Source organism: Branchiostoma floridae, chromosome 14 (genome assembly GCF_000003815.2).
Source record: "Branchiostoma floridae strain S238N-H82 chromosome 14, Bfl_VNyyK, whole genome shotgun sequence".
NCBI lineage: Eukaryota > Metazoa > Chordata > Leptocardii > Amphioxiformes > Branchiostomatidae > Branchiostoma > Branchiostoma floridae.
This window is the reverse complement of record NC_049992.1, coordinates 14,347,540-14,368,232: the sequence shown is the minus strand read 5'-3', so window position 1 is coordinate 14,368,232 and position 20,693 is coordinate 14,347,540. Positions and strand designations below refer to the sequence as shown.

Below are 20,693 nucleotides of genomic sequence, written 5' to 3'. Positions count from 1 at the left end.
CCAATCCACCCAGCCGTTCTTGAGTCGAGGCTATCGTTTCCCCCAAACAGTTGTTGTCAACTGATCCAAAAAAACATATGTTCATGGCTATCACTGGCGAAACAAATCACCTCACCATCTGCTTAAAGATAAGGTGATTAACAAAGAGGGAAACCACGATGCCTGTACCAATATATCGCAGTTATAGTAGTGATTTCTTATATTATTACATCGATTATAACGACAGATATGGGGCCCAAAATCTAATCACTTCCAGCTATCATCACACCCCACCAAGACATCAAGTATGAAACCAATCCACCCAGCCGTTCTTGAGTCGAGGCTATCGTTTCCCCCAAACAGTTGTTGTCAACTGATCCAAAAAAACATATGTTCATGGCTATCACTGGCGAAACAAATCACCTCACCACCTGCTTGGAGATAAGGTGATTAACAAAGAGGGAAACCACAATGCCTGTACCAATATATCTCAAATATAGGGGTGATTTCTGATATTATTACATCGATTATAACGACAGATGCGGCTCCCAAAATCTCATCAATTCGAGCTTTCATCACACCCCACCAACACAACAAGTATGAAACCAATCCATTTAACCATTCTTGAGTAATCATCTACACAGACAGAGACACATAACAGAAAATATAACCTCCATTCCATGACATTTTATGGAGGTAACAACAGTGACGACTTGTTCTCGGTAGGATTACACCCCAAATCTACAGCCAGTGCGATAAGTATTGTCTCCTGGGGCAAACCATTACCTGTACAGGTCGGGTCATGAATTTGCATTGTTAAACCACGGACACACCCAAAACAGCGCCAGATGCGTGACATCACTTCATCGACTGTTTTTGAAACGGAGGCGACAGAGCGTCGCACTGACAATACGGGCTGTACCACCTTTTAATTTCCAGGTGTGTTCTTGCTACAACATTTTACGAAATACCAGGTGTTTTATCACTTCAATTGCAATTTTCAAGGCTTATTGGTTTCACATTGTCAAATTATTCTGATTGTTTTGGTTTCATTTGTCAGAATTGTATGAAAGCATTTGAACGTCTCCCTCGTGCATAAGTGGTTCATCCCTGATAAGGTCACGTTACTGAACCTGTGGTCTAGATACACCCAGAGTTAACGAGCAACAGACCTTGGTTTTGTAGGTTTTCGTCCGACATTTTGGTTTACAAGAAAACGCCTGTCTGTTTGAGACGTCCTCTGCGGAAGCAGGTGCGTAGAACCAGTGTAGACTGGGCCCTGTTCTGATTCTGTTTCATACTAATGACGCACTGTTGTACTTGTACGAGAAGAAATACTCTACGGGAAGATACTTGAATATGACGAAGAAAGTCTGATCTATTGGGTGACCATGACATCTGAGGGTTCTTAAGTGTCGTGTGCTATTGACTATCTGCTGCTTTCGAACAATACTGCAGTGCAACACTCCTCTCGGAGTGAGTACTTCCCGTTTGCTTTGTGATATGATCTTCTACTTGAGTTCGTTATGTTAATTGGCGGACTGTTTGGTGTTAGAGTTTTTGTAACACAAACCAGCCACAAACGTAGAGTACTACCAACTATCATCCATCGCACTATCTGACCTATTTTGTATTGTGCGGATCTAGATTTTGGGCTAAGCTGTCGAGGATAGCAGGATAATTGTGGTTTTGGGACAGTGTTTATCATGCCTGGCGGGAAACATTTCAAAGACAGGTCTCTGATTGCCCGAGGCTAACATTTTACGTTAGGTCGAAACACGTTGAAACCGTTACCAAATTTAGAAACCAGTGCTACCGACATAAATTCTGGACTGGCTATACTCCCAGTCTCGGGCAAAAGAGCCAAGTATTAGAAATATGTTGATAAGAATTCAATTACTTCTCCAGTCCAACCTTTTGAGGGAATATTGGGACGAAGGAAGGACTCTACATAGACACAAAGTCGCTGTGATTTATCATGTATCGTAGTGCTGCTATCAATTAATGTCTAAAACGATTTAGTAAACTTTCAGTCAAGCCCCCCTCCCCTCCTTGGGATTCCAACCTTCCACGCTCCAATTAGCTGCAATCATCGCGAAGAGAAATTTGAGACGCCTTTCTTAGCGCGAACATTTTACGGTTGTGTTCAGCCAAGGCCTTACGATTGGCGCCCGCCTCGGGCCACGGGGGGACATCCATTCATTTTCTTAAGAGGATCACTTACTAAACTCTCACCTTCATGAACATTGCGAGAATAACAAAGCGTTATGTGAACAAAACAAAGAGTGCATATTCAAATAGGGAAGGTAGCATTTTTGAAGAACACTCTTAATTTTTGGCCCATAACATGCTCATGTTGAATACTAGTACATACTAAGATTTGATAGCATTGATTGTCCCATGATACAGCGGACAGGACGCATTTTGGAATGACACATTGTAACAGTGGGTCCAAGCGCCACGAACAGACGACTGGACATTTGAGTAAACCCCACCGTTTAAACATGAACTGTTTACAATTCAGAAACACGTTGTAAGACAGGGCTCGTAATATGGTGTCTTTGAACTATAAGGGTTGTCTTTTCAAAGCCAAAGTGTTCGTAACGCTATATAGCCAACGGCCTTTGAATTACGAAATAATATTATCGGTACATGTGGTTGGGACGCGACTACCCTCAAGGCATGTATAGTTTGTACCTAACAATTACCCACACTGTATATTCCAAGGTTTTCTAAAGCTATTTAGTAGACATTCTTCTTGTAGAGCACTTAGGGTCCAAAGTTGGGCTATCAGCGAACACTGCACCAAAATGGACGTTTTCGAGATCTAGGCGTCGACAAGAAAATGCGATATCTAGTGAATATACTTTCTTCTAGAATGTTTAGAATCAGTGAAGACTAGAAAGGGAAGAAAATCCTGAAGATAATTCAAATATGTTTGCCTTCCGCCGCCCTCTAAAATCATGAATATAACTGAAAGACAACTCACACCATACATGCAGAATTGATTTCATAATGTAATGTAATTCATAAAACCATCGTACGATAGATGTTCTGATGCATGTAGCTTGTACAATGTCGCTGGAGGTCGCTGTTGCACCGTTGATTAGATGCCGTGTCGTTTCAGTTGGTGGTGGTGAGTGACAACACAGGCATCAGGGACTCAAGATGACGCTCTTAAAGTCGTGTTGCTGTATCTTCACTGTAAAGCTGGGCTCTGTTATCACAGGTTTTATCTTTTTGGTGAGTATTTTGTGACAAATAGATGAAATAGTAGTTCTGAATAACACAGAAATATACCTTTATTTGTTACTAATGTTCGTTGTATGTATTCCTATTAATTTGTGTGCTATGTGGAATGTGTTGTTATTTATACCTAGGTTGTTTTTTTTTGCAGATTCTTTGTATTGTGGACATTGGTGTGAAGGTTGGATACCGAGATGCATACGGTGGAGGTATGTGTTCACGTGATGACCACGTGTGTCTTCATTGCTTAAATATAAAGACATAAACTCTTTGACATTATATTCTTCCATTTTTAAGCAATTGTGAGCTGTTAACAGTCCTATATAGTTAATCGGACGTCTTGGAGTACATATAAATAACGTTACTTAGCTCAGTGCTTTCACTTCTCTTTCCAGTCGCCTGGTCCAGTCTGGTCTTTGACTTGATCTTCATTATCTTCAACGTGTTCCTCATCATAGGGGCGTACAATGTGAGTACAAAAGAAAAGCGAGTATCAATCACAGTGCAATGGCGCTACCTAGCGAAATAGTAATAAACTGCAGGAAAGACAAGGTGGTGAGGTGACGAAGATTGTGCTTGATGTTTAACGTCGCAAGTTACATGATGAAATCTAGTCCTGTTGCTGACGAAACGTATTTTAATCTTCATAAAATCAATTAATAAACATCAGCAATGTACTCTCTGCAATTATGTTGCGATGAAAATTAAAATTTTTACTAGACGCTTACCATACGTTTACCAGGCGTTTAACCTATTCCTCTCCTCTAGGACGTACTGTGGATGTGTGCTTTGTGGGTAGTGGTGGCGCTTGTCTACCTGCTGATTCTTCTCATACAGAACATCGTGGCAACTGTCACAGGGAACAGCAACAAGGTGTGTGCGAGTACGTTCTCTCGGTAGCCCAACATGTGTGTGACCAAGTATTAAAATGTAAAGCAGTCAGACTGTATCAATACACGTTCACGTTTTTTAGGGCCTATCTCACCGAGCGGAGGCACTGTGGAGACACCGCGGATTTTAATTTCAAAAACATAGCGCCATTGTAAGAGGCACGTTGGATTTCTTTGGAAGCACGTTTTCGTTGTCGAAGTTTACAGTGCCTCCAAAGTGCCTCCGCTTGGCCCTTTATAGGCAGCTTTCTGTGAAACAGATGATAAATAGTGTCTGCCATTTGTAATCCTAGGAAACGGAATGATAGATTTATTTTTGTCGCGCAGCTAACTTCTACAGTTGTAATTGTAAATGGAATGATCGATGTTTTACAGGTGATTGGAGCTGGGATCGTCCAAGGTGCCAACGCGGGGACTTGGATCGTCTTCGTTTTTGTACTCTTAATCATGGTGAGAACATGTCGATGGAATAACAAGACCGGAATCTGTGATGCAAAATGAACATATATTGTTATTATTAGAAAAAGGTCCTAACTCCTATGGCTTTCATGGCAAAGTAAACTTGAAAGACGACAATGCTAAGTGTTAAGTCGTATGCGCCATGCTTTCTTTCCGTTTTCTCTGCTTTAGGATCCATACTTAAGTTATATCCTCTAACTTTGTTACCATATGTCACCCGTCAAAAAAGCCTGGCCCAAACTTCAACTACAGTTAAAGTTACCATTATGACTGACTTTGGTAACACGTTATCACAACGTGGAGGCATGTGCTAATTTCTGTTTGATTGACAGGTCTATGGCCTGTTGGTTGTCGTCTCGCACTGCCAGAACCTCCGAGATGAGGAGATCAGGGTCCCGAGGGGAGAGGTAGGTCACGTGAATACACCATGTCATGGACATTCTGTTCTCTGATAGGTCGATTCAAAGCCAACCAGGAATCCTTAAACTGAGTCACTTTTAATTGAGTGTAATCTTTTCGTTATTCCAGCCGCCAGCCGAAGCCCGGGCGTAGCAAGGGAAGAGGGCAACTTGAGCGCCGGCCCACGTCCATACCGAAGTCATCGTACATACAGATCTAGACAAAGTTTACTACAAATCACAGATTTATTCTTCTTCTGTTGTGATAGAAAAATAATCACGCTCTAGTTTATCTGTTCTAGGAGAAGTTGTAGTGCTGCCCGACAGAAGTCTGCTTTTTAAGTTTAAAATTTATCATTTTGTAAATCTTTTTAGGTTAATAAGATAGTCATATTTTTTCGAAATGAAGGAATAAAGTTGTGCCGCATAACATGATTTTAAAAGAAGAACTACCATGTAGTATTTGAATTAAAGGCCCTAAGGAAAAGATACAACATCAACTGAAATTTCTAAAATACTTTTTCCACTGCAAAGGAAAGACGACCCGATATTCAAATACTCAGACCTAGGGACCAGTAACAGTCGCCGTTTTGATCATGTTGTGCGGCATTTCGGGCAGGTGTTTTGTCGTTTGATATGAAATATGGCTTGTAATGAACTATATCTAAAGTAAAGCTCCATCTTAGCTTAGAATATTTTTTATATTGTACAACAAAGTGTTTGACTTTCTCATTTAGTGAGAAATATAGATTTAGATTTATGTTTGTGATGTATCGCATTCAAATGTTTCTCAACAAACGTATTGAGCAAATGATGTTTGTTCTCTTTGTGTAATCGTCTTTTTCGTTAATTTGATGTTTGGTGATATAAAATGAATTTGGAACTAGAAGTAAAATAAATCATGTTTTGAGTCTAGAAAATAATGAAATAAATTATATAAAATAATGTAGGAGCAGAGAAATGAATACAACACCATAGGGTCGTCCTTGCCCTTCTATGACGTAATGTTTATAAGAATATAACGCATGCGCAGTTACTTTGTTAGAATTTGGAAATACGAACTCGTGTAAGAAAAATACGAAGGAAGGAAACCTTTTTTGACGTCTACTGTTGCCACGCAAAATTTACCACTCTTCGAAATCAAATATTAGCTGAGCACTTGTGCCTTCGCCATCCATAAAACAATGACGCCTTTTATGAAAATGTATGACCGGATGAAACACTCTTTAAATCTAAAGCGATGTCGGGAAGTACGTCGCTTTGTTTAGGTTGCCCTTGTTGTGGCGTAAGTGGCAATTATGTCATCATCTGCAGCGTGGTTACATTGGGTACTTGATGGGTGCACTATGTGTGTAATCAGGTCCTGTGTGGACCTTTGACCTTATAATTTCCTGGTACATGTACATATGTTACGATTTTATACAAAACAGAGAAATTGATCTAGACATAATGTAAGACACCTGTGACGTTGATATCATTTTGTAAACATAACGCGACTTTTCGTTGGTGGAGCTTTTCCTCGGCAAGCTACTATCTGAATTTATTGTTACGCCGTTTTACCAAATTCAAGATAGCGGACGATTTATCTGATTCAACGTTAACGTTGATTGCGTCACACCAGACATGCACTACCATGCACTACTCGCCACCTATGGTAACATCTGGCTAAGTCACATTGTCGGTTCGGCTAAGACGTTAGTACACTCATCAACTTGTCTAGACAGAGGTTATTCTACTTTAGAACCACTAAGACTATAGTTAACAGCGGCATCGTAAATATTGAAGTTGGCGCACTTTGACTATGACCGAAGACAAGTCCGCTGCCTCCCACAAGTCCGTTGTACCACAAGCTATTTGTTTGATATTGTAACATGTGTATTGTAACGTGTGTATCCGTATGTAAATACCATCATAATTCATACTTTGTTGTTCCAACTACCAAGTCTGCGATGTGGTATAATGAATAAAGATTTCAAAGAAAGATTTCAAAGATTTCAACATACTACATAATGAAGCTACTTGTCTTTCCGTTTGCACGATCAGCAAAAAAAAAGATTCAATTTAGAATTATTTGTTTAAAGAGCTGACCGGATAAATATAGCTGCATAGCATAACTGACAACAATATTGTATTGCTATGAAAAGAAGCCATATCACAATGGGAAAGATTTAATATTTACATTTATTCACATTATTCACATTGGTAGGTCAAGAGTAAGTATGTAAGGATACAGAAATCAAGACCATTCGATATGTAACGTAAGACAAAGAATAACATGCCGACCTTCTAAATACACTTCCAACGAAGAAACGTCCTGTCCACAGGACACTAACAAAGACAACATACATATTTCTCTCTATATAACTGTTCGTGTTTAACACATTCTCTAACATGTCTTCTTTGGTTATAAAACTAAAGCAAATACCAGTAGTAATTAGCTTATTGTAATATACATATTTATTTACAATGAATACAAATGTGGAGTAGACTATTCCTAGCACACGAAAGATAAGTACCAGAGTGTCCTTGATTATAAAAACAAAAACATGTTTTGTTTTATCAGGGAATGATATTTGTTTTGTTTCATTCTCTAGGTTTAAAGAAATATTTCGGCTCTCTAGGATTAGAATAAAACTTATAAGTGTTTCAATGATATACAGCACATTGTAACATGATTTGTGGGGTTTTAAGAACTTAATATAAACAAACTACAAACGGATTTTGGTGTACATTACATTGCGTGCTTTATCGATCATATGTAAACTGTCCTACATTAACATTGTTTACTCATGTCGGTTCTACAAGTATACAGCTGTCTGCCTTCCGTGCAGTCTGTACCGACCGGATACATAGTTGCTGCGCCAGGAAAAGTGATACGTGCGTTATGAGGACACAGGACACAGGCGTGTTTAACACACACAACCCACCTAGTTTTTATCATGGGACGAAAATAACGTTTACCATCATACGTTTAAACGCACCATTTAGGCTAACGTCATATTTTCAAACCGGGGTCCGGCCGGACTGTTCGTGGAAACGAAGAATACCCATGAATTTGTTAGAACATACACAAAAAGTGCACATTTCTATTCTCTTTATATCTTGTGTAGTTTGGTGTCTTCTTTTTATACTTTTCGTTCCCGAAAGCTGACCGGCCGGGCCCCGGTAAGGAAATGTGACGTAGGCCTTAGCTACGCAGTACCGTTTTCATTGAATATCTTCAGTGTTGTAATGCTGCAAGTACTGGGCGCCTGTCTTCTATCAAACTCAATATTAAACTCCATTATAATGGTCTACGTTTGCCCATCATAAAGATAGCTAGGCACAAGCAATATTGCACGGTCCCAGCCATTCTGAAAACTACACCCTCATATCTCGAAGAGAATTCTGGTGTCTCAGCCGCCATACCTTAAACGTCCAATCAACTGGATTTTAGGGTGTTATTGAGAACCATCTATGACATCTATCAAATGAGCTCCAGTACTGTCATCGCAGAAATTCGTTTTTGTTTCGTTCCTTTGTTTAGATAATTAAAGCCTGGTGACAATGTCTTCTTCGTTCTCCTGGGGAGGGGGGTACAGAGGTGTTGGTTCAAACTCGAAGGAACACGGGGGAATCAGAAAAGTCTGACTCGGCGATTTTTTCATGCATTTCTCGGAGATTGTGTTGATGGAAACAGGGGGAGTGGACGGAACCAAAGTGGTTTCAGTGGGGGACTTCTTGATGGGACTGCATGGCGGGGTGCTCATGCCTCTCACCAACTGGCCACCCTTACGCTTCAGGCCCAGCCTCTTCTTGTACAGGTTCAGCACTCTCGTGTTGCAGACGAAAGCGATGAAGAGAAAGACACCCTGCAAAGCAACACATCTCCTTAATATAATGATATAATAGAATAGGGGTGGAGACAGGTACATAAAATTCAGGTACAGGTGCGGTCAAGGTCAAGAGAGGTCCGGACCTCAAGCTTGGTAAAAATGTGTCGAAAGTATAGAAACTTGGTTAAAATGACTATCAACTCTCCTCTACTTCGCTCTTATTTTATTTTCTTGGACCGGCAATCCCCCAAACACGTGTACGCCTGCCGGTATACATGTGTAATCTGTTCATTATATATATCCAATCGGTCCAGAATCCGTTTTTTCCAACAAGGAAAAAAACGTCGTTTCTCCCTCTCTTAGATCCTGTTTGCAGACTACACTCGCGCACACACATGGCAAGCAAACAAACAAATAGAAAAGTTGATGCATGGTGTTCGGAAATGTTACCTGAAGGCAGTTGAAGATGATGAAGAGGAACCACAGGATTTCTGTGATGATCCGAGCGTTGACGACGACAGCCAAGAAGCCGAAGATCCATGTGAAGCCCATCACCGTGGACAGGCGTACGTACACTTTGACGTTCTGACGGGCGTTCTTACCCTGGAAAATGGGGAAAAGAACAATGTTTAATTCCATTACATCTGTTATTTCTGTCACTATACATTTTTGTTAACGGAAGGTGCCCTATCATGGCACGCTTTTTCACGCACTCGAACTCATGGCGATCCATCGCTAGTTGGCAGAGAGTGGTCTAGTTTTGATGAATGACTTTTTGACACATTCATCTGAAGAACATACTTGAATAAAAATGCATACATATGGTTCATGAACCTTTCGCGCAGCGCGTTACAAGCGGCAAACACTGTGAAAATCTGTGCCATCTTAGGGCGGGTACCATCTTTAGGCATCTCCTGTTACAATAGTGTCTCGCCGATCGCATTGTATCAATTGCGTGTTCTCGGTGACGTGACGTGTTTTAATGTTTTAGTAAGTTATTGAAATTTCTGAAGTCAAATGCAAAAGCAAGCGAACATAAGGACAACAGACAACACTTTTCAACAACAACATATGTGCAGGAAAAGCGTGTGTTGAAATAGTACAGGGCTAGTAACAAATAGACTTTAAGTAAATCTTGTGATGTTTACATCATGACCAAGACATACCGTCGTCATGACAACGTACCTGCACGGAGCGGGTCCTGTTGATGGAGATGACGGTGATGATGAACAAAATGGCGTTGGCCACGATGATGATGGCCAGCGGGACGAAGAAGGCGAAGATGAGGGGATACAGCTGTGATATCCAGCACGTCACCGTGCCTCCATACCCAAACCCGACATCTACAGGAGAAAGAATGTTTGTATGTTTGTTTTATTTGCTTTGGGAAAGACCAGGGCAATGTGGCACTGCACTCAAGTTAGTAACGTATTGTAAGAGCGCCACATACACAGTACAGTACAGTACAGACAGAAGGTAAAGGTACATGTACTATTTTTACCTCCCCGTCAGACGCTAGTTACCCATTCTTACACCTGGGTGAAGTGAGAAAGGTTAGTTACTCTCCAAGCAGAGGTTAGACTCCGGTTGTTTTTTTTAACGTTTTTTAGTCGTTTTTATCGGGCTTTCAATTTTGCTGCTATTTTATCTAACACAGCAAGGTAAAACACAAAATAGAAAGCCCGATAAAAACGACTAAAAAACGTTAAAAAACAGCATTAGCCTACACTCTGCTTAGAGAGTGCCCTTTCCAAGGGCACAACGTCGGGTATAAGGCGAGTATCAAACTCGAGTCAAGCACTCGGGTCCAGTTATGCTACACGCGACGACACATGAAACAATGTTTGATGCAGAAGTCAATACCTTTATTTCCAATATATTACTAGAGATAAACCGATAACTAGCAAATGGAAGGAGCAACATTGGTAAAGGAGAGAAGATGGATTCGCGAGATGCTTACCTTTTAGAGGGCCAACGTCCACAAACTCCAGCACTGCGCAGATAGAGACGATGATGAGAGGACATCCCCACGCGTACACCATGTAGCGAAGCGCCTTCCTCATGTGGTCTGACCTAAGACCAACAAGACAGAAGAAAGCGCATAAGATTAAACAATTTGTTTCAGAACTGATGATGAAAATCAAACAAAAGCCAAGATACAAATATGTTGTGATAAAAACAGTTCTCCGTCTAAGGCGTCTAACATCACAAAACCCACACATGATAGAAAACGTGGGGTCATTCGCCTTCCACTGTATTAGGAAAAGAAGTTGCACCCAATAGACCCATAATCTAGAGTTAGCTTTCATACTAGAAAAGACATTTGCATTATTGTTACCTCCATGAAAAAATGGAGGTATAGTTTTGAGTGTGTCTGTGTGTGTGTGTGTGTGTTTGTGTGTGTGTCTGTGTGTCCGCATATTTGTGGTCATCATAACTTGAGAACCTCTTGATGGACTACGATGATATTTGGTATGTAGGTAGGGGTTGGGAAGACGAAGGTCAAGGTCAATTTTGGGCCCCCTGGTGTGTGGCCTTGGTACTGCAGCGCAACTTCCGGTTTTGCCATCTCGGTGTTCTGAACATGCTATGGTCAACATTTTTAAGCATTAGATAGCTCTTGTGCTCAGGAAAATTTTACGTAAGTTTGGGCCCCTTAGCGTCTAGTTTGGGGATAGCAGGGGCATTTTTGTCAAAAACTTCTGACGAGGATAACTCAAGAAGGGAACAACGGATTTTCATGATTTTTGGTATGTAGGTACCTTAGACAATGTTGTACAAGATTAAATACTAATTATGCAAAATAGGAGTACATTTGCATAATTAATGAGGATATTATATCATGGCAGTTTTTTCAATGTATCTCTTGTCCTGGATGTGATATGGTCTTGACATTTGGCTGGTAGATAGCTTGCAGTGTCATGACAAAGTGGGGCAGGTTTCAGCCCCCTAACATTTAATTTCGGAACTGCAGGGCCGTTTTTGTCAAGACATTCTAAAGACGATAACTGCAGAAAGGATTGATGGATTGGCATCATATTAGGCATGCGGGTACCTTAGGCAAAGATGTTCATAATGATATACATTTTATGCAAATGGGGACTTAATTTGCATAATTAATGAGGAAATTGTATAATTCATTGTTTTCAATAACTGGACTTCAATAAATGTAATACATGTTAACTATGATAGGTGGAATATAAACAGATACCAAATATGGTAATGAGGAACTTATTTGCATAATTTATGTAAAAATTGCAAAAACGCTTTATGATTAATAATGGGAATTTTATAATTGTGACATGTGTACGTTAGTCAATGATGAACAATACCATGCATAAATTATGTTAATGTGTTAGTCAATTGCATGAAATTTACGAAAGCTCTAAATTTTCATGGAGGTATGAGGTCGCCGAACTCTAGTTATACACTGTTTGTGGTCCTTCATGTTACCTGCACATATTATTAGCACAGGGGCAAGAAGTTACAACAAACTTTCACTATATGCACATGACATACATTTGAAATATGTCTCAAATAAGAAAAATGTATTAACAAACGTTAGCTATCATGACTAAGATAATGATGTATCAGACTTAGTCACCTGCAGCGAACGATGATAGTTTTCTCCACCACAAAGGTCTTGTACACCATGAAGGCAGTGACGTTCATCCAGAAGAAAGACGTCAGATACAGGTAGTGGATGCCCATGCCTGTCACCTACAGAAGTGAGACATTGTATACATTCAGTGTTTCAGAAGAAGATAGGAAAAATGGACGCGTAACGATTTCATCCCAAAATATTTTACAACCCATTTGTACATATTGATGGCATTTATGAGGTAATTACTTACTACTTACTTATGTAAAGCGTTTAACATGAGGAAGTGGTACATGCCGTAATGAACGATAGAAAAGGGGGAATTGATTATAGGTTTCTGATATAGGTCCGGAACAGCAAATATCAGACACATGAGTTTACCAGTTTAAAGAAATATGTTCATGTTTGAATAGAGTACGGTTTGGGGTAAAGGCAAGAAAACTTAAGTATGTATGTGGCCCCTACGGATAGGAGTCTGTACCTTACCTTGCAAAGCAGGTCGCTGGAGATGTTTTCTCTGTTTACAGACGACAGGAATACGACCTGGGAGAGGAACAAGGAGGTGGAGAGGTTCAAAATGGTCAGTCCTGGGAGAGTTCGGAGGGACGAGAAGAGGAGGTACGTCACGATAGTCGCGGCCAGGGTTGTGAGAGACACCACCATGGCTACAAACGTCACGACCCTGTCTGCTGTGATGGCGGTCGGGGCCTCTACAGGTTGGTAGTCTACCCCGGAATCCGCAGTACTGTTTTCACAGAACACGACATGCGGGTGTCCATTGATGATGCAATAGTCACTTGGAGGCACAAGATGGTCTCCGTAGGCACAGGAAAGATACAGGAGAGAATTGTTCGGGAGAAGCTGGTACTCAGACTGGTTCAGGGGAACTATAGGGCAGGAAGTCTCGTCCACGCACACGAGAACTTGCGCGATTTGGGTCGTCAGTTCTCCGAACTTGGAGGCATGCATGCTGACGGAATACACTGTGAACTCGTCTTCGGAAAATGACTTGCACGTGGAGTTGACATGTAGAATGGTGTTGTTTTCTTGGTCGGTCATGAAAACGAAGTCCATGAAGTCGTATACCCTTGGTATGGTTCCGTTTCGGCATTGGAATGAGTCAACATCGACGTCTTCCCTGGAGTCGATGGCGTTGACTGGAACGCCGGCAATGTAGAAGTCAAAGTCCTCAAGATTTGCATACAGGTTGTCTAAGAAATAGCTATAGTTGCCATTCATAAAATTATCAGTTATTGGTATTTCTAAGGAAAACGTCATACTGAAGAAGGATTCTCCTACAGGACCGTTTTGGACATTGCTGTCTGGCGGAATTCTTTCGCCCGAAGATGCACTGGTGTTAACCTGCTGCCAAGGACTGTCGATGTTCACATTGATGGACTGTAGTCCTGCTTGACTGATGTTGAAGAGACCGGTTACGGCTCCGATGACTTGATGCTCGAGTTCTTCGTTCACAAGGGACGAGTACGTCTGAATCTGGATGGTCAGTGTTATGTGTATAGTTTGCAAGACATGACTACTGTTCTGGTTAGAGACGCACATCTTGTTCCAGAAGTCGTACGAGAAGCCCTCGCCGCAAAACACGGACCTGCAGATGGCCAGGAAGGGGTCGTAGATCTGGCCAGCCTGGCACGTCACCATCTCTACGTCTTCGTCAGCCGCCGGGTTGGTGAGATCGGTGTATGTGAAAGAGCTCTCTCCCCGCACTGGGTCGAAGTCCATGAGCACGGAAAAAGCCGCGGGTAGCCACCCTAAGGGGCCGCTAAAGTCCATGTCCATGGACGTTCCGGACTCACCGAGGCTCACCCGTCGGTTATTTTGTAGGTTTGAGGAAGTTTGGTCAATGCCTAAAGTCCAGTAAAAGCCGTTGCCATATCGACGCCATATCGGACAGAATAGATCATCATTGTGGACCGCGTTACAAATGGCACAGTGTCTGTTTTTATATGCAGTCAGTGGACCTTTGGAGTCCCCACCTACTACGATAGACTCGTATGATTTGCAGATCTCTGCGATGGTTGAGTTACTGTCAGGCGGGCAGGAGGTGACCAGGTCCGGCTCGCAGAAGCGGAGCGGTCTCTCCGCACGTTCAGGAAGTATGCGTACCAGACAGGAGTGGTTCAGGTAGGACGGCAGGATCGCAGGGTCGCGGCTGTCGGGTGGTCTCTCCCTGCAGCCCGCATACACGTTCCAGAAGGTGAAGTTCTTCATGTGGTTACACTGGGCACAGAAGGCGTTTTTATACGTAAAGCCGTCTTCCCCCGTGACGGGAAACACGGAAAGAAAGTCCATGTTGTCGGTGTCTTCGCACTGCCTCCGTATGTCCCCGTCCGTCCAGCTCGGGTGGCATTGCGTAACCACCCAGTACGTGTCTTGGTAATAGCCAGAAATCTTGACACAGTCGAAATTTTCTAAAGGCGGACTCCCTTCAGCACCTCCTGCCTCGTCTTGTCTGTCCGCGGCTGAAGGGTCCGAGTTGCCCGACCCTTCCTCGGCGTGGTGATGGGCACAGACCGTGGAGTAGTCGGGACAGCAGTCCTGGAAAATCTCACAGTCCATGTCACAACGGCAGTTGAAATACGACTGGTAGTACAGGTTGCTTGGGTCGGGTTCGCCGCAGTGGCCTTCACAAGTGCCATGCGGGAGACAGTACGAAAGGTTGGATATCTCGTCATCCACCTCATGTATGCTTCTCTTCACCGTCTTGCAGCTTCTCTGTTCCCCATCGTTTAATCGCGTGTATTCCGACGTCGGTTGCCGTATCCATATGGTGCGATCCTGTACATCTACAATACCTTTAGCACTGAACAGGCCTCCTTCCTCCCTATACCTAGGGCCTTTAACCGCCGGGAAGGCTAGGACGAGCGGTAGGACAACTGCCGCAAGGTACATTGTCGTAGTCAGATTTAGAAAAGCGCGCATTTTCTAACCAGAAACGACATTTAGCCGGCTTTAGCTTGCCTTCGGGCGCGCCTAGCGCTCTGTGAAGTAAATGTTGCAAAGTGCACTCATCGTCACTGTTTATGTAGGGACGAGTGGTATCTTGGGAAAGATCGCGGCAGAGCAGGTGTTCAGAGTTACCTGGCACCACTAAGAGATAAGTTGAGTAGTACCAGGGGAGTTCCATTCTCTACTGTGTAGGGAATGTTACGTTGTACCGGTTAGGGAAGATCCCTTTTCCCTGAATGCAAAGTCTCACCCAAAGACAACCAATGCCGCCAAAAAACTTCATCTTCCACGGCGTAATTGTGGCTAAACTGTTTGCACAGACAGTGTTTTGAAGATTCTGATCGGAATCTTTTCGTGACTATCTTCCCCTATGTAATGTTAGCAAAGAAATTAGCGGCTATCTTTCTTCAGGGAGTTCTTCACGACACATCTGAGTAATGATGAAACCTCTACAGGATAGGTGTCATTGTGGTAACCTGGTATGTTCTGATACGCAGCATTACTTATTCCTTGACCTTAACGTCATGAATGTGATGTACACAAATCATCGGCAAAGCTGGGAAATTTCTGTCAACATTCACATGTTTCCTCTTCACATAGGCCTAATTAGGGCAGTTAAGCACTCAAAACGTGAAAAAAGCATACTCAGACAGTTATCACCTTATATAATTGTGTTTATGATCTGTGTTTGATAACTCAACCCCCTTAGCCATAGTCGGCACGAAACGTTTGATGACTCACACATATAAACATATAAATTCTTACAGGTCTTCAATTGTTTGCTCCATGGTACTTCACATCTCGGAACGACAACGGACAACTTAGTAGCTTTCTCGCGGAATCTGACCGTTAAACTAGTACTTCTTGAGACAAAATTTGGATTTTAGCCTGACTCTGAAAGAAAACAAAGACCTTGCACAGATCAACCGGTGGGAGACGGGGGGTTCTGCATACTTTATCGACCTTCTGCCCTTTCGGCAGGTGTCGCCCAACCATAATGTAAGAACAAACAGCGCGTGTTTACTCGCCCGGTTACAGATGATAAGGTGGCACGCGACACGACAGGCACAGCCTGGCGCACCAACACTTTGGCGCACCAACACAGCCTGGCGCACCAACATTTAGCACGAGTCAAACATGCCCAAGCGGTCATCTCTTCAAGCCGGTCGCCCGGTCATAACGTCCGCTTTTTCTCGATCCCGAATTTATTTTGAAGATTTTGATTGGAATATTTTCGACACTATCTCTGCCTTTCTGTGGACCTTTGAACGAACTTCTGCTGAGCAATGGATTGTGTATACTGAACAACGCAAGTATTAGCGACCTTCCCAAGACGGCCACCTGTCCAACGCAGCCATGGCAAGGTTGAATGCGGACCGGGCAAGATCCCAATCCCTGCCCAAGACGGCTACCTATAGCCAGTTTTCCCATGGGTGGCCAAATCGATTTTTTAGATGATAACTATTGACAAAATTCTTTATAACATCGGTCCGTTTGTCTTGGATTGTGAAGGCAAAACTGAATGGGCAATGAATGTTTGTCTACTGCAATATGGGTGAAGACATTTGTAATGCCCTTTTCTCAACTCATCATTTCAACCTGACAGCTAAACAATGCTGAAGAGACAGTTAGAGTCTTCTTATTAGATCTAAATGCACTTTATTTTTCAACATACAAACAAAAGTATCCTAGCCAAACTCTATATACATACAAATATACAGGGGCTACGTATATAAACAAAATGTAGATCACTTAAAGATAGCAAGAAAATGAGTGGGTGCTTTTATAGCACACTAAATTGATATCTATCAAACGTCTCTCCTTGTTATACTTAATGTCAAAATGGAGTGAAATACATACAAATCGTCAACGTAAGCCTGGGAAAAAGGTTGCAAACATACAACATGTTCCCTCTTAAAGTAGAAAAAAGGAGTCCTTAAACACTCCAAATATGTGACTTACAGTCTAAAAGAGGCAACGTAATTGTGTTTATGATCTATGTTCGATAACACTCTTCAGTAGTAGCCGACAGTATGCGTTCGTTCACTCCACTTGTTGACATCTGTGGTACACGATAGGGAACCGTTAAGGTGGTATCTCACTGCACCTGGGGCACTGGTGCGGCACTACGGGGTTCGTTCACTGTGACAATGTTGTGTTATTGTCGCAGATTTTTTTATCTGATTTATATATTGCGTAATACGTAAAAGTATGACTTAGAAGACAGCAAAAACACAAAACGTAAGAAAATTCGTCTATCTTTATCTCTGAAATTCCTTGAGTATCTTTCGAACCCCGCAGTGCCGCACCGGTGCCTAAGTACAGTGGATACCACCTTTAACGTTGTGCAGATGCAGGTGTCCTCCTCATACCATATCTTTTATCAGTGTTTTTTTAAAACCATTATCCTACTGAGCCCGTTGATATACGGGTTGTACATATACGTTGCCTGTATGTTGGTCCAGTATCTTTTGGGGTTCGGGGATTTCTCATTTAAATGTGGCGTACCGCCGGGCAAGGCCGCAACGATTGATTGGGGAGGTAAATCTGAAGCAGCAGTTTTACTGATCTAATTGAGTAACCAGCTAAGGGGTTAATTGGCAAAAAGATTCTCAACAAGACAAGGTTTAACATCATCATCATCAGTCAATGTATTCTGCATCGACAGAAGAGTAAACAATACTAACGGAACATTTTTTCTTTTCCTGTACTCAGTGACTTGAGATCATGTGACCATCCGTTCAATTCTTTATAACATTACTTCATTCAATTTAATATTTGTTGCCTCGTATCAGTCACCATATATTTATAAAACGTATACGCCATCCTGATTTTGTGCTTACGTGCATGTGAGGACATACATAGAGTGGTTGTGGGCGAGAGCTATGCATGTTCAGGCGGTTAGCAGCATGTCATTTCCGAGTGCTTCGCTAGGTGTCTATTGTGTTACCTGGTGCCACGTAGCGTATACAGGCACATCGCTGACCAGTCCAATATTTGCACGAACAAGTCAGTGCGATTTGCTTGCTCCATTGTACTACCTCGTAGTTCGCGAATTAAAGAACACAATTGTATCATGATTGTAGTCTGCAACCAAGGAGGTGTATGACGTCGACGTATCACGGTAAGTCATCTACTTCGACCCGGAACTTCAACACAATATGGTAATTACCAAACAGACCGCGCCGGGAAGCGACTCCGTGACACTGGTGTCAGCACAACCACAAGCTAAGATTCATTTTATCTCACAGGTAACTGGTAGGACTTTGAGAAAGCTGAGTTCTTGTCGTTGTAAACAGGGTTTGAAAGCTGCATCGAAAGTTATACTACTGATTTTTTATGTTCTGATGGTCACAAAGCCGCTGCAACCCAGCATAGGTACTATATGTATATGACCTATTTTCCGTGACCTTTGGCCTGGGGGCGTTGGCATACGTTTCGAGGTTTAAAAACACAGCCTTGGACCAAAGAGCTTTTACCAGGTAAAAGCTCTTTACTTGGACCATGCTCAACAATGATCAACATAACAATGTTCAGATGTTTTTACCTTGAACTTTGGAATTATCCAGAATGCATATTGCATGATGCGCAGTGATCCTGTTTATCGATGCTGTGAAAAAGTTCCGACTGGTCTTCCACACTTGTTCACATCGCATGTGACTAAGCATTTTCTAAAATACAAATGTAACTGATTAGAGACCATCTCTTGCAGGAAACATCATGGCTGGCCTCCCACTGTTTGAGAACACAGCTCTTGGTCAGATGAGAGACGGCATGACGAAAGACGAGATGGTGGCCCAATATGACAGCTTTGCCGAGCTATATGACGAGGTTCGTAATGGTGGTATATTACTTCACTAGGAGCACCGGTGAGGCACTGCGGGGTTCGAAATATTATTCAACGAAGTCAAGAGATAAAGAACGAATTTGTGTATTTTGTTGTCTTCTAAGTCATACTGTTACGTTTAGCGGCGGCAATCGTAGGACCGGCCGCTAGGGGCGCGATTTTAGTCAGGCTACTGTTACGTTGTGCCAATATCTAAATTGTAAAAAAAAAAATCGGCAACAGTGCCGCAGTAGAATAAAATTTAGATATGGCCATTCAATCCGTGTTGCGTACCATACGATTTACGGATGTTTTAGTTGTTTGCTTGATTGAATTCACTGTAGGGATGGTTTTTTCTTGTTGGACCGCTCCGAAAAAACCGGACCTGACAAATTAAATCATGGGACCGGATCTTGGACCGATTAGACAATGAACAGATTATATCGACAGGTGTCTACAAGTTTTGGGTCTTACCGGCCCAAGAAAATGACAAATGAAGTAGAGTAGTGTTTATAGTAATTTTTACCAAGTTTCTACTGTCAAACTTAGCATTGTTGATTTGATTTGATTTGAATACAGACTTTTTAAACGTCAGTGGGAGTTGGATACTTCACCAAACAGATCATTTCTGGCGAAATTTACAATTGTTTTGAGTACCGTACATTTACTAGGTTCCACCGGCAATAAGGTCTAGTTTCAGGTTCGTACCTAGACCTATTTCTCTGAATTTTCTGTACGGTTCACCCAACCTCCAGCAGCATCCAGCAGCGATGGTTTAAACAGATATTCCCCTTTTGTCAGGAAACCGCAAAAAGGGACTACCAGGGACCAAGAATATGCGCAGAGGCTTTAGCAAAATGGTTGGGGGACAGAAAATCTTCATGTATTTTGGACGTGGCTGCAGGGACTGGACTCTGTGCGGAGGAGGTAAGTAGTTCATGGGATAAGAACCCCCACAGTTCAGAAGACAAGATAACTTTATTGCACAACAATTGTACGAGGTACAAAGTATGGCATCTACATAACTACAGTTCTATAGCTTAACTAACTAATACAGGAGTTGTAGTATGGGATAAGCTTCTTACAATCATTGGAAGCTTTTACAATCAGTTAAGGAGTTTCTAATATCCAAACCTTCTTTGATATATTTTCCTATATCTGCCATGCAGGGATTGTCACATGTCATGATGTATTTGAATTTGCACTTCAGGTCCATTGAGATAAATTGAAATGTGTATAAAATGACAACCTTCTGTATAGAGAATTGCGTATTTCAGAATATTTGGGACATACAATCATAAAGTGATATTCGTCTTCAATTAACTCTGGACAGAATGGACAAACCCTCTGGTCGATAGGGATTTTTTTAATCTCCCGGTTTCTATATTTAATTTGTGACAGCTAATTCTGAGTTGTGTGATTGCCCTACGAATGTCAAGGCTCTTTATGGTTGAAATGTAATTTTCTTGCTTGTAATGCTTGTTCAATGTAGAAAGAGAGGAGAGTTTAGAA

The 20,693-nt window shown here is 42.0% G+C and overlaps 3 protein-coding genes across 4 annotated transcripts in view; 2 read left to right on the top strand and 1 right to left on the bottom strand.

Annotated features, from left to right (window-relative positions):
- The first annotated feature begins 1,066 nt into the window (after positions 1–1,066).
- LOC118431075 lies at positions 1,067–5,846 on the top strand. 2 transcript variants are annotated; one of them, XR_004832924.1, is made up of 9 exons: positions 1,067–1,231; positions 3,107–3,222; positions 3,377–3,434; positions 3,621–3,694; positions 3,994–4,098; positions 4,491–4,565; positions 4,907–4,981; positions 5,103–5,217; positions 5,272–5,846. XR_004832924.1 is itself a non-coding variant. In XM_035842158.1 (8 exons), the coding sequence occupies exons 2-8, from the start codon at positions 3,148–3,150 to the stop codon at positions 5,124–5,126; spliced, it is 486 nt and encodes a 161-aa protein (XP_035698051.1). In that variant the 5' UTR covers positions 1,067–1,231; positions 3,107–3,147; the 3' UTR covers positions 5,127–5,846. The 2 variants fall into 2 exon arrangements, 1 of the variants encoding a protein (XP_035698051.1); XM_035842158.1 differs by having other exon boundaries at positions 5,103–5,846.
- A 2,592-nt stretch (positions 5,847–8,438) lies between these two features.
- On the bottom strand, positions 8,439–15,382 carry LOC118430757. The gene is made up of 6 exons (XM_035841775.1): positions 12,875–15,382; positions 12,392–12,507; positions 10,748–10,860; positions 9,973–10,130; positions 9,238–9,390; positions 8,439–8,823 (listed from the first exon to the last, which is right to left on the bottom strand). The coding sequence occupies exons 1-6, from the start codon at positions 15,326–15,328 to the stop codon at positions 8,503–8,505; spliced, it is 3,315 nt and encodes a 1,104-aa protein (XP_035697668.1). The 5' UTR covers positions 15,329–15,382; the 3' UTR covers positions 8,439–8,502.
- A 2,940-nt stretch (positions 15,383–18,322) lies between these two features.
- LOC118430585 (methyltransferase-like protein 27) overlaps positions 18,323–20,693 on the top strand; it is a 4,783-nt gene continuing 2,412 nt past the window's right edge. Inside the window, exons 1-3 of the mRNA XM_035841552.1 lie at positions 18,323–18,479; positions 19,068–19,186; positions 19,983–20,108. Coding sequence (XP_035697445.1) covers positions 18,461–18,479; positions 19,068–19,186; positions 19,983–20,108 — 264 coding nt within the window. The 5' untranslated portion in view covers positions 18,323–18,460. The remainder of the gene's footprint in view (positions 18,480–19,067; positions 19,187–19,982; positions 20,109–20,693) is intronic.